General features: G+C 57.1%; 1 protein-coding gene across 1 annotated transcript; it reads right to left on the reverse strand.

The window, feature by feature from the left end:
- Positions 1-663: 663 nt before the first annotated feature.
- Positions 664-1,239, reverse strand: ASCL2 (achaete-scute family bHLH transcription factor 2). The gene has a single exon (XM_058306365.1). The coding sequence runs from the start codon at positions 1,237-1,239 to the stop codon at positions 673-675; it is 567 nt and encodes a 188-aa protein (XP_058162348.1). The 3' UTR covers positions 664-672.
- Between the last annotated feature and the right edge of the window lie 12,303 nt (positions 1,240-13,542).

The raw sequence follows: 13,542 nt of genomic DNA on the forward strand, positions 1-13,542 counted from the left end.
GAGGGGGCGCTCCGCGGGGTCCCTGCTCAGGGTGCTTCGCGCGTCGGCGCAGGCGGACTCCGGGCGGGGAGCGCGGGGGCGCGGGCCGGTCGCACCTCTAGGTGTCCAGCGCGGGGCTGCTGGGGAGAAGCAGGAGAGGAGGGGTCCGGGACCCCGCGTTAGTGGTGATGTCAGGCAGCGGTAGCCGGCCCTGTCCCGCCTTCCAGCAGCGCGGCCGACTCTGGACCTGGGGTCTACGGGGGACTCGTAACCAGGCGGGGGTGGGGGTGGAGCGGGGCGCGCCAGGGCGCCGCGGTGACTCAGGGCTGCGCACCCGCCGACTCACTTCTGCCACCCGAGGCCTGGGCGAGCGATTTGCAAGGTAAAGTCACCCGCCTTGGGCGCCTCCATCCGCCTCGGGGGGGGGGGCCCCTCTCGCCCGGTGCCGGCCCGGCCCCTGCGCGCCCCCTGCCCCCTCCCCGGGCGCGCGGGGGCGTTTTGCCATCACCGACGAACAAACATCGGTCTTGCACAGGCTTGAAAAAGTTGGGAGAAAAGGAAGCTTGAGCGAGCTCGAAGCCCTTGCCTGAGCCGGGGCTCGGCTCCTCGGGCTTGGGGGGCGCGCCCCGCGGCCCTCCCCACCCATCCCTCCCCACCCCGCCGCCCGGCGGCTACCTCGGGGGCTGAGGGCGCTCAGTAGCACCCCAGCCAGCTAGAGAGATCGAGCAGCTCCCGCGCGGCGGGGCTCAGCGCGCCCTCGCAGCCGCTGTCGTCCGACGAGTAGGCAGAGCGCGGGGAGCCGGGCTCCGAGCTGCCGCCGCGGCCCGGGGACGACGAGGCGCAGGAGGGCGAGGCGGCGGCCGCCGCAGGGGTCCCGGGCGGGGCGCGGGGCGCGGGGGGGCGCGCGGCGGGCTCCAGCAAGCCCCCGGCCAGGGCGGCGCGCACGGCGTCGTGCTCGGCCAGCAGGCGCTGCAGCGCGCGGATGTACTCCACGGCCGAGCGCAGCGTCTCCACCTTGCTCAGCTTCCTGCTGGCGCCGCCGAGCGGCACGTGCTGCCGCAGCGCCTGGAAGCCCGAGTTCACCAGCTTCACGCGGTTGCGCTCGCGCTCGTTGCGCCGCGCCACGGCCGCCGCGCCGCCGCCGCTCTCCGCCGCGCCCGGCCGCCGCCGCCGGCTGCAGCGCAGCAGCTCGGGGGACGCGGGCCGCCGGCGGGCAGGGCGGGCGCCGGGCGCGGGCCGGGGCAGCGCGCCGCGCTCCATCGCTCCCGCATCCACACGCCGGGCGCCTCCTCGGAGCCCCTGCGCCCCGCGCCCAGGGGCGCCCCGAGGAGATTCCCCCGGGGCGCGCTCGCGGCGAGCCGAGCGGTGGCGGGCCGTGCGCGCCGGGGAGCGTGGGGAGCTCGTGTCCCGCGCGTGCGGCCGGACGCTCCCGGGTCTCCCGAGGGCGGCGCAGGCGGCGGGGTTTTAAATGTATAGATAACCCCCCTCCGCGCCGCCGCCTCCTGCGCGCCCGCCTCCCCTCCCCTCGCCTCGCCCTCCCGCCACGCTTCGCCCGCCCCCGCGCGCACCCAGCCTGCCAGCCCGAGCCGCGCGCGCGCTCCCCACCCCGGCCCCCCGGGCGCTGTCCGCCGGGCTCCGCAGCTCCGGGGACGCCCCCCACCCCGCCCCCAGCAGGTGCCCCGGGCGCACCCCTCCCCGGCACAGTCCTCAGGTCCCCGTGGGCGACCTCCTCTAACTTCCGGGTGCTGCTGGCAGGACCCCTGGGTGACCCCAACCGCGCGCGCAGGGAGCAGGTCCCGGGAGCCGCGGGCCCTCCGCACGCGCCTGGGGGCGTGGCCAGCGGCCCCTGCGCAGCGAGACCCCCGGGGACAGCACGCGCCCCGCCGCCCGCGCCCCGCCCCCGGGGCTCTCGGCCAATCGCGGCGGGCGGGCTCCACGCCCCGCCCCCCACGGGGCCCCGCGTACGCCCGGCGCGTGGCTCGCGGAGCGTCCGGGACCGCCTCGGCGCCCGCCCCGCCCCACCCCGCCGCGCACAAGTGTGCTGGGACCCGGCGCCCACGTGCACGCGCGCCCGCGGGGCTTGGGAAGGCACCAGGGCGCGGGTCCCACCGTTCGCGCGCTCAGCTTGGGGTGTCCCTGCGTCCCGGAACTGGGGCCTCCGGTCGGCGCCTGGAGCTTGCAGGGTTGCACGCCGTCGCCTCTGCGCTGGCCCGCCGGGTCAGCCTCTCCAGGTCCCTCCTTTTTCCGTGCCCCCGCACCTGCCGGCGACCTCGGTCGGGCGCTCGCTGTCAGGTTCGCTCCTGGCCGCCCCTCGTGCGCGGCGCCTCTTTCGGTCCTTGCTGCTCTTTCCGTGCTCAGCCGGCGACCCCCAGCTGGACCCCCTCCCTTCCCAAGCCCCGGGTGGCTGAGATTGGGGGGTGAGAGGGGGTCCCGGCGTCGCGGGCACAGTGCGGGCCTGTCTCCCGGGGAAGGTGGGTGGTGGGAGAGCTTCATCCCTGACCCATGGGGGGGAGTTGGGACGCCTGAGGGTCCAGAGCCCTGCGGCAGGGTGCAGGACCCCAGTTTAGGTGGGGAGTCTGGGTCCTACCATGCTGTCCTGGAAAGCCTGCGGGGCGACCACCCCCTCCTGCTCCAGGGGCCAGAGCCAGGCGGGTTTTTCCAGCGACTGCCCAGCCTGGGAGGGGGGGGGCGGCTCAGCCGCGTGGGCGTCCGGCTCCTCGGGCTGGGGGTGAGCCCCCATCCAGGCCCAGCCCCTCCCCGCACTTGCCCGTGGCCTGCTGGCTCCTGCTGCCCTGGGCCCTCCTGCTTTGGGGAGTGGGGTGCAGGGTGGCACTGCCTGCCCACATGGACCCCATCCTCCCCGCCGCCCTGGTTCTCGGTGGGTGGGAGGGAGCGGGCTCAGGGAGGACACCCGATGTGCCGGCGAGTGAACCCATCCAGCCGGAACTGGGGGGCCCTGTCGGCAGAGAAGCCCCGGCTCACCTTTGCACCCTTGCCCGGAGTCCCCGACCTTCGGCCGTCACTTGGCAAACCCCAGCCAGAGGCTGTTCTGCTCTCCTTCCCCTGCCCACACAAGGTGACAATCCCACGATCCTGCCAGCCGGCTCCCAGGAAGCCCTGCCTGGACAGGGAGCAGCTGGATGCCCGAAGTCAGCCGAGCCGGGAGAGAAAGGAGGCGGCGCCACATGGCCACGTGACGGAGAAGCCAAGGAACCCCAGGGTGGCCGCCGGCCAGGAGGTCCTGGTCCGGCCACCGCGGACCCCGGGATTGCTGTTCGGCCCACCCGCCGTGGCGGTTTTGAGCAGCCGGGACACAGAGACCCTGGGAAGGCGTGCGGCGTCCTGGCCCCGGATGCACACCCTCGGGGCAGGCCAGGAACCCTTGCTTCCTGCCGTCTTCTCCACCTGGCGTGGCATCACCCCACACCCGCGCCCACCTGTCCCCCCCCACCTCCTTGCTCTCGTGGTCCTCCCCGCCCACTGCCCTCCCATCTCAGAAATAGCATTGCGTGACGGCCAGGGGTCCTCAGATACCACGCCCCCCTGGCGTTTCCTGGACCCCCACCCCCCTCGGCGCGGGCTCTGGCCAGCGTTCGGCTCCTTCTGACTCATGACCCCTCGATGCTCTGGCCCTCCCGAGCGCCCGCGCCTTGGCAAGCACGGGGCCAGCCAGCCAGAGGGTGGACGCAGCTCCAGGCCCGTCACGAGTGGGTTAACAGGATGTGGCCTGTCACCCAGTGGAGTATTATTCAGTCCTGAAAAGGAGTGAAGCGCTGGCACGTGCTACAACACAGTGAAGCGCCGACGTGTTGCACAGTGAGAGAAGCCAGACTCAAAACGCCATGGACTGCTCGATGCCGTTTATGGAGCTTCCGGAATTGGCAGATCCACAGCGACAGTGAGCGGATTAGCGGTTGCCAGGGGTTGGGGAGATGATGGGGGCATCGGCGGTAGTCCGTAAAGGATATGGCGTTTCTTCTGGCAGGATGAGAATGACGGTTGCGTGTGTCTACGAATATAATAAAAAATACTACGTGCTTTAAATAGGTCGGTCCTGTGGAATGCGAATTAAAGCCCAATGACGATGTTAAGGAACGTAAACCCACCGCCCCGGCGGTCCACACCCTAGCACCCCGCCCTTGAGTCTCCATCCCCGAATTCTAGACCAGTGGTCGGCAAACTTTCTGCAAAGGGCCAGAGAGAAACTGTTTCCAGCTCCATGAACCAGGCGGTCCCAGCTGCAGCCACCCGAGCCTGTCGTTGCAGCCTGGAAGCAGCCACGGGCGCGGCATAGACAGACGAGGGTGGCTGTGCTCCCGCACAGCTTAATCATAGACGCAGAAATCTAAATTTCATGTGTCACAAATGTTACTCTCCTATTGGTTTCTTTCACCCACTTAACAGTTTAGGAACTGGCAGTGGTTGAGTGCCTGCTTCCCATGGACGAGGTCCCGGGTTCGAGCCCAGGTACCTCCTAAAACAAAAGGTTAAAAAAAAGGTAAGAACCGTCCTCAGCTCAGGGCAGAGTGGCGAGGTGTGGGCCCGGTTTGGGCGGCGCGCTGGGCTCCCCGAGCTCAGCTCCAGACCGCCAGCGGGTCCTGGGACGCCTGGACCAGCCCTGGGCTGGCCTGCAGGCGCACCCAGCTCACCCTCCCATCCCTGAAGCCCCCACGTCCCCTTCCCGGTGACTGCACACCCCGACAAGTGGGGAGGGCGGTGTCAGCCCTGAGTCGCCCGCGCGCCCCCTCACCCCTCCAGCCCCGGGTCCTGGCCCCTGCTTTCTCCCGACTCCGTCCCCGTCCACCGGCCGCTCCTCCAGCCGGGTCACTGGCACATCACCCTGCTCTCGGGGTCCCCGGTTTGCCCACTCCCCCCCGGAAGCCCAAGGGATCGAGGCCTGGCTCTGGGGCACCGCGTCCCCACTGTCTCCCGGTCCTGCTCGGCCTTGGCATCCCGTCGCCCGGAAGCCCTCCCAGACCCCCGCGGCCCCCTGGCCCCCACTGCACAGTGGCCGCGGTGAGGGCGGACCTGTGGCCTTCTCCTCCACGGCCGAGGGGCGGGGGCCCGTGACACCCGCTGCCCCGCTCGGCGCTGCTCCATGAGGGCGGCGAGGGCGGCCCCTGGGGCGGTCACTGGTGCACGGCTGCTTGTCTGTCCACAGGGGCCGGCACCTGAGGAGGTGAGCGGCCAGGAGCACCCAGTCCCCACCTGGCCACTGGCCGCCACGGGGTGGCACCCGTGCTGAGCTCCTCACTGCCCAGCAGGAGGCTCCCTGCCTTCCTCCAGGGGGCACCCTCAGGCTGCTGGAACTGGGGTGCAGGAGCCCAGAAGCGTGGGTGCCTGGGGTTGTGCGTGTGCAGAGTAGGGGAGTGGGGAGGAGACGGGGGGTATGTGGTGGACGTGGGGGTAGAAGGTCCTGCCAGAGTGCTGGGTGGGGTCCCGGCAGGCTGTGAAGACGAACCTATGGTCAGGGCAGCTCCCTGCAAGCTGGGGGGCTGGGGATCGTCCCTCCCCCATGAAGTGGGGCGGAGATGAAATGAGACGCCCGTGCAGAGCCAGACAGGCCTGCTGGAGCCCCCTGCCCAACCCCCGTCCGTCCCCCGGCACTCCCTAAGGGCAGAGGTGCTTTCTGGCATCTCTTCCTCATGAGAGGTTTGCCCCTCCTGGCCTCCCCATGCCTAGCCTGGCGCAGGCAGAGGCCCTGGGGAGCGCCGCACCGGGGGTGGGCTGACCACTGGCCTGGCCTGAGTCCTCTGTCCGCAGCCGGAGGCCGCTGGGCAGCTCCTTCTCTGCCCCTCCAGGGGCTGTGCCTCCTCCACTCAGTTCCTAATTTGTTCTTTTCTGGGTCAGGAGCCCTCAGAACCTTCTGGAGCCCTTCTCCAGGCGGGCAAATCCCGCAAGCCTTACGTGTGAGTAGCAATCTGGTCAGGACAGACCAAGCTGGTGGCCCCGTGCTCTGACCACGGCAGCAGAATAAAGCAAACGTGCAGAGGCCGCTGCTGCAGGGCAAGTGCGGGAAGAGCACGCTGCGCCACAGCTCGGAGAAGAGAGTGGAGCAGCATTCTGCGCTTTCTGAAAATAACTGGCCATCCGCTTCGGAGGCAGACGTTACCCCAAAACAATTTTATGGTCTTAAATGAATTGCTTAGAAGACAAGAAAGACTGAACATAATCAAACAAAGCATCCAACTCAAGAACACAAGGAAAAGAAAATCAGCATCAATGTTAAAAAGCAACAAGGAGGGAAGCGGCTGTGGCTCAATCTACTAGGTTCCCGCCTACCATATGGGAAGCCCTGGGCTCGTGTGCCAGGACGTCCTTGTGAAGGCAAGCTGGCCTGCACCCGCGGAGAGCTGACGGCCTGCGCTGCGGAGTGCTGACGCAGCAAGATGACGCAACAAAGGGAGACAGGCAGACACAGAAGAGCGAACAGCAAATGGACACAGCCAGTAAGTCACAAACAGGAGGGGAATGAATGAATGAATAAATCAATAAAGCGATAAGGAGGAGTTGAGGTCCATAAAGGAAGAAATTAGTAAGTTAGAAAACAGAGCCATTAACTTTGTCAATAAAATAAAAACCTGTGCTTTTAAAACACCCACAAAATCTAATCAAGAACTTAGAGAAGACAGAGTTAAAAAAAGAAATCTGAAAGGGGGCATAAAAGAGACATGAGGAAAATTGAAAATTAAAGCAAGAGTTCTGCTTCTGATCAGGATGGAACAACCAAACAAAAGAAGCGATTTCAGGAGAAAACAGTCTTCAAGACCCTGGGCACCCGGCGGCGAAGCCCGGTCAGCCCTGGGAGGGGAGCCGCCGGGAGCCGAGGCAGCCCAGCTCCCTCCCGACAGGGGCCAGGCTGCAGTGCCCAAGGACACCAGCTGAGCCCATGGACCCGCGGAGTCGAGGATACAACGATGAGACCGAGACAGCAGCCGGAGAGAGCCCAAGGCCTGCAGGGGTTCCCTCGAATGTCCAGCAGAGGTCTAGCCAAGAGATGTGCACCAAGAAGGTGCCAGAGACTGGGAAAGAATTGCCCTAACGGGGTCCAGGGCTCGCCCGGGGTTGGCATAAATAATGCCGTTCCCTCCTGCCAGCTCGGGAGACCTCACAATGCACAAGGCGCTGCGGAGGCCACGTAAGAGCTCTTGCCCAGGTGTGGGGGCGGTTGACCCGAGACTGAGCTCTGCTCCAGGCTGCTTAACAAACCTTAAAAGCAAGACCCAAAAGAATCCAAGTGTCGCCAGGTAACTTATATCGCTCAGAACAAAACCAAAAAATATTTATAGGATTACAAAAATATCTAGCATCTGACAAGAGAAAATTGACAATACTGATACCCAACTGAAAAAAAAAAGTGACACATGCAAAGAAGCAGGAAAATATGACACATAATGAGGAGATAAATAAATAGCAGCTAATACAGAACTGACCAGGGCATTAAAACAGTTATTAAAATTGCATTCCATATGTTGAAAGGATATGTAGAGCTATGGAAGATATTTAAAAAGACACAAATTGAATTTCTGGAGATGAAAACTGCAATGTCTGAGATGAAAAGTACACTGGGTTGGGATTAATGTAGATTAGATGTTGCAAAAGAAAAAATAGCAGATAACAAAAATTAAATGCAGAGAGAAAAGAGAGTTATTTTTAAAGAAGCATCACTGGGGAAGTGGACTTGGCCCAGTGGTTAGGGCGTCTGCCTACCACACGGGAGGTCCGCGGTTCAAACCCCGGGCCTCCTTGACCCGTGTGCAGCTGGCCCGTGCGCTGTGCTGATGCACGCAAGGAGTGCCGTGCCACGCAGGGGTGTCCCCCGCATAGGCGAGCCCCACGCGCAAGGAGTGCGCCCCATAAGGAGAGCCGCCCAGCGCGAAAGAAAGTGCAGCCTGCCCAGGAATGGCGCCGCACACACGGGGAGCTGACACAGCAAGATGACGCAACAAAAAGAAACACGGATTCCAGGTGCCGCTGACAAGAATACAAGCGGACCCAGAAGAACACACGGCAAATGGACACAGAGAGCAGACAACTGGGGAGGGGTGGCCAAGAAGGGCAGAGAAATAAGTAAAAAATAAGTCTTAAAGAAAAAAGAAGCATCACTGAACTATGGACACCTTCACGTGGGCTAAGGTACATGTGACTGAATGACAGGAGGGAAGAGTAGACAGAAGAAACATTTGAAGAAATAATGATTCAAGTATTTCCAAATTTGGTGAAAAGTATAAGCCCACAAATCCAGGAAGCCCAATAAACCCCAAAAACAAGAAACTAGAAGAAAACTACCCTGACATGTTGTAATCTAATTACTCAAAACTGGTAGTAATTACATCACATGACAAACCAAAGGTAGTAAAATGCTAATACTTGGTCAACCTGGTGACTGCATGGGGGTGTATTGGAGTTCTATGTATTGTTTCTGTATTAGTTTTGCAATTTTTCTGTAAGTTTGAAATTATTTCAAAATAAAAAGTTGTTTTATAAAGAAAAAAACAGTAGTAAATAAATCTTACAAACTGCCAGAGAATTGTTCAGAGGAATGAAAATAAGGATGAGAGCAGATTTCTCACCAGAAACAATGCAAAGAGAAGATAATGGAATGGACTAAAATGTTGTTTTTTTTTTAAATGTGGTCTGGGGGATTGAAGCCAGAATCTTGTGCAACCACTGAGCTGCTACACCTGCTCCCCAATAAAATCTTTTAAATACAGGAAGAAAAAAAAAACTGTCAACCTAGGATGCTGTACTAGTATAAATATCCTTCAAAAGTAAAAATGACAGAATGACATCATACAAAACGAGAGTAGGGAGCTCTCGGGGCTGGTCCCTCCACCAAAGCCACCACTGAACTAGAAAGAACCATTAGAATAAATGACTTTCACAACTCTGGAACGTCATCAGACATTTATAACAACCAGAGGCGGGCTTGATGAAAGGCTGCTGGTATTCTCTAGATGAGCGGGATGTGCAAAGCAGCAAGCGGCCCCATCCCTCAACTTTGCCACGTCTGTGGGTCTGGCAGCCCGTGCTCCAGGAGAGGCTGGCTGGGACCAGGGTGGGGAGTGGGGACTTTGTCCTCCAAAAAGTAGGGGTTGTGCATTTTGGCTGCTCCGGCAGTGCCCTGGGGGACTGAGGCAAACGCTTGCTTGGTGTTGCCCCTCTTGTGCTGCAGAGGCTTCTAGCAGGGCTGTCTACCAGAAGACTTGAAGAGGGAGTATGGTTTCCCCACCCGCCCCCTTTCTAGAGACAGACGTTTAAGGAAATCTTTTTCAGGTCACTGACTGATCATGGAGATAATGGACTGGAAATTTTAATGATCACAGACAACAAGGAACACACATTTTACAGATACACAAATAATTTAGTAGGGTCACAAACAGATGGCATTAACTGTCAACAAGTAGAAGTCAGCAATCCCTGAGGAACGGGAGAATCGAGTCCCCAGAGTTCCACATTTTAATTCTCAGAACGTCCAGTTCACAACAAAAAATTATAAAACATGCAATGGAACAGGGAAGTATGGTCCATTCACAGGTGTGATGATTAGGCTAATGTGTCAACTCAGCCAGGTCATTGTGCCCAGTTGTCTGGTCAAGCAAGCACTGGGCTAACTGTAATACAAGGACATTGATGGACTTTAGTCCTCAGTGAGTTTACTGCATAGATGGCTGATTACGTCTACGATCAACCAGGGAGATTGCCATCAGCAGTGAGTGATGTTTTATCCAATCAGTTGAATGCCTTAAAGGGGAAGTGATTTCAACATTCAGAGACAATTTTCCAGCTTGACTTCGGACAGCCAGTGTCTCCTGGGAACTCTCAGCGCCCCTGGTTTGCACCTGCCTGCGGAATTTGGACTTGTGCATCCCCACGGTCACGTGAGAGAATTTCATCTCTCATGCTATTTACAGATACTTCCTGTTGATTCTCTTTCCCTAGAGAATCCTGACTAATATAACAGAAAACAAAGAATTTTGTTTGAGGAAGCCCAGACATTGGAATTGTTAGACAAATGTGTTAAACCAACTCAGATATGCTCAATGTGCTAAAGGAAACCATGGACAAAGAACTAAAGTTGGCGGCAGACTTGGCCCAGTGGTTAGGGCGTCCGTCTACCACACGGGAGGTCCACAGTTCAAGCCCCGGGCCTCCTTGACCCGTGTGGAGCTAGCCCATGCACAGTGCTGATGCGCACATGGAGCGCCCTGCCACGCAGGGGCGTCCCCCGCGTAGGGGAGCCCCACACGCAAGGAGTGCGCCCCGTAAGGAGAGCCGCCCAGCGCGAAAGAAAGTGCAGCCTGCCCAGGAATGGCGCTGCACACACGGAGAGCTGACACAACAAGATGACGCAGCAAAAAGAAACACAGATTCCTGTGCTGCTGACAACAACAGAAGTGGACAAAGAAGACGCAGCAAATAGACAGAGTACAGACAACCGGGGTGAGGGGGGAAGGGGAGAGAAATAAATAAACAAATAAATCTTTAAAAAAAAAAAAAGAACTAAAGTTAATTAGGAAAATTATGTATGACCAAAATAAGAATATCAACAAAGTGAGAGAAATTATTAAAAAGGAATCAGGGAACAGATGTAGCTCAAGCAGTTGAGCACCTGCTTCCCACATGGGAGGTCCTGGGTTTGGTCCCCAGTGCCTCCTAAAAGCAAACAAAAAAAAACAACAAGCAAGCAAACAAAATGATAAAAACAACCAGGGGAGCCAATGTGGCTCAGTGGTTGAGCACTGGCTTCCCATTTATAGGGTCCTGGGTTCAATCCCTGACCCTGGTACCTTTAAAAAAAGTCACTAGAGGTGTTAGAAAAGCATATTGTGGCAGGAAGAAAAAGTCCAGTACCTTGAAGAGGAACAAAACTTCCCAAATCTGATGGAAGACATGAATATACACATCCAAGAATCTCAGTGAACTCCAGGCAGGAGCAAGGCAAAGAGATCCACACCAAGACAGATCATAGCCAAATTGTCAGAACCCAGTTACAGACAGAATTTTGAAAGCAGCAAGAAAGAATGACATATCACATATGAGGGATCCTCTGTGATTAACTGCTGACTTCTCATCAGAAACCATGGAGGCCAGAATGCTGTGGGATGGCATATTTAAAGTCCTGAAAGGGAAAAAAAAAGCTATGAATGATTCTGTATCCAGTAAAGTTTCCCCTTCAGAATAAAAAAGAAATCAAGACCTTCCAAGGCAGACAAACAATGAGGGGGCTCATTGCCAGTAGTCCCGCCCTATAAGGAATGCAGAACAGACCCCTCAGGCTGCTATAAAAGGCACCGGACTGTATCTCAAAGCCATAGGAAGAAATAAAGAACACTGGTCAAGGTAGCTATGTAGGTAAATGTAAAAGGCACTATTGTACCGTTTGTAACTCCTTTTTATTCTGTAGGCTTTAAAAGGAAAAGACATAGGACAATAATTATGAATCTGACTTAATGGACACACAATGTATAAAGGTGTAATTTGAGTCGCTAACAATATAAAGGGGAAGGGACAGATATGTAGGAGTTAGAGTGTTTGCATACTATTGAAACTAAGTTGGTTGTATTCAAACTAGATTGTCATGAGTTTAAAATGTTAATTGTAATATCCATGGCAACCACTACGAAGATAACTAAAAATATATTGAAAAAGAATGAAGGACTCAAAATAGTGCGCTATAAGAAATCACCAAAATACAAAAAAAAAAAGCAGTATGGGAGAAATTAGGGAGAAAAAACATAAAATGTACAGAAAACAAATACATAAATGGCACAAATAATTCCTTCCTTCCTGGTGATTACTTTAAACTTAAATGGTGGGAAGTGGATGTGGCTCAACTTATAGAGTGTCCGTCTACCATACGGAGGGTCCAGGGTTTGCCCCCCAGGGCCTCCTGACCCGTGTGGAGCTGGCCCATGCGCAGTGCTGCTGCACGCAAGGAGTGCCCTGCCACGCAGGGGTGCCCCTGCGTAAGGGTGCCCCACACACAGGGAGTGTGCCCTGCAAAGAGAGCCGCCCTGTGTGAAAACAGCGCAGCCCACCCAGGAGTGGCACTGCCCACACAGAGAGCTGACGCAGCGAGATGACACAAGAAAAAAGAGACGCAGTTTCCCAGTGCCGCCGGATTAGAACACACAGCAAATGGACACAGACAGCAGACAATGGGGGGGGGGGGGGGGAGGGAGAGAAATCAATAAAGTAAATCTTAAAAAAAAAAAACCTAAATGGGTTAGACTGTCCTACGTAAAGGCAGAGATGGGCAGATTGGATTAAAATATGTCATCAATCTACATACTATCTATAAGAGACTCTGTTTAAATCCAGAGACACAAAGATGTTGAAAGCAAAAGGATGGAAAAAAGATATTCCCTGCAAACAGCACGTGTCTTCGTTTGCCAGGCTGCTGTGACGAATGCCAGGTAATGGACTGGCTTACACAAAGGGGCTCTACTGGGTGGCTCTGCAGCCAGGAGGTGTCAGGCTCGCTTCCTCCCGCACACCTCCAGGGCCCTGGGGCGGCGGCCAGCAGTCACCGGGGCTCCTCGGGTCTCGGCTTCACCGTCGCACAGCGAGGGCCTCTCCTTTCTTCCTTCTGTGTCTTCTGGGTCCGCTTCGGCCAACTCCAGGAAGCTGGACCCAGAGCCGGCCTCGTTCAGCGGGGCCACACGTAACTAAGTTCACGGCAAGAGGTGCTACGGGCGAGGGGCTCGCGCCCTCGGGAAAGTGGACTAAGGTGAGAAGCCTCTGTTTATTGGGGACACCACACAACCTCTCCCAGTCACCAAGGGGCACTGGGGTGGTCACCTTAGCATCAGACAACAGCGTGCGGTCCTGGCACAAGTGCAGACACACAGGCCAGCCGGGTACAAGGGAGAACTCAGGAAGGGATCCTGGCATCTGTGATCACTGATTTTTTAAAAGGAAGTACCAATTTCTAGGTAGTGCTCAATTTTAAAAATGGTTAAGAAGCAGTAAGTAATGCACGTGGAATAACTACGGGAAGCTGGGAGGATTTTGCTAGAATAAAATGATTTTTTAAAAAGGAGTCAATGTTTGCAAACTGAAATGTTTAGTTCAACCAAACTGCGCAATATCTGATTAGGCTTGTGTAGGTGTGTATGTGTGTGTCTATATAATGTATATATGTGAATGTGTGTGGATACCTCTTCTGTTTTTTTCCCAACAAGACCCAAAACTATCAGCGCTAGAGATAGGTATTTCAGAGCGTAGTAGTCAGTGCTCTCTAGGGAAACAGAATCAACGAGGGATATCCATCAGTAGTAAGAGACTTATCAGAGTCGCTCACGCAGCCGTGGGGAGGCACAAGTCCAGGTTCCACAGGCAGCTGCAACCAGGAGCTGCAATGCAAGTTCAATGAAGGCTCTTGACGAGTTCTGGAAGATGTTGTCTGTCCAAAGACGAGCTGGGCAATTCTCTCTCAGTGCTGGAATTACTTCCCCTTTTAAGGGATTCAACTGACTGGATAAAGCGTCTGCCGATGACAATCTCCCTGATTGCTGTAATTGTAATCAGCTATCAATGATTTGCCACTGCAATAAAGTC

The sequence above is a fragment of the Dasypus novemcinctus genome, chromosome 10, assembly GCF_030445035.2.
Source record: "Dasypus novemcinctus isolate mDasNov1 chromosome 10, mDasNov1.1.hap2, whole genome shotgun sequence".
Taxonomy (NCBI): Eukaryota; Metazoa; Chordata; class Mammalia; order Cingulata; family Dasypodidae; genus Dasypus; species Dasypus novemcinctus.

Coding starts and splice junctions, on each gene's coding strand:
- ASCL2 (XM_058306365.1), bottom strand. CDS start 1,239: ATGGAGCGCGGCGCGCTGCCCCGGCCCGCGCCCGGCGCCCGCCCTGCC.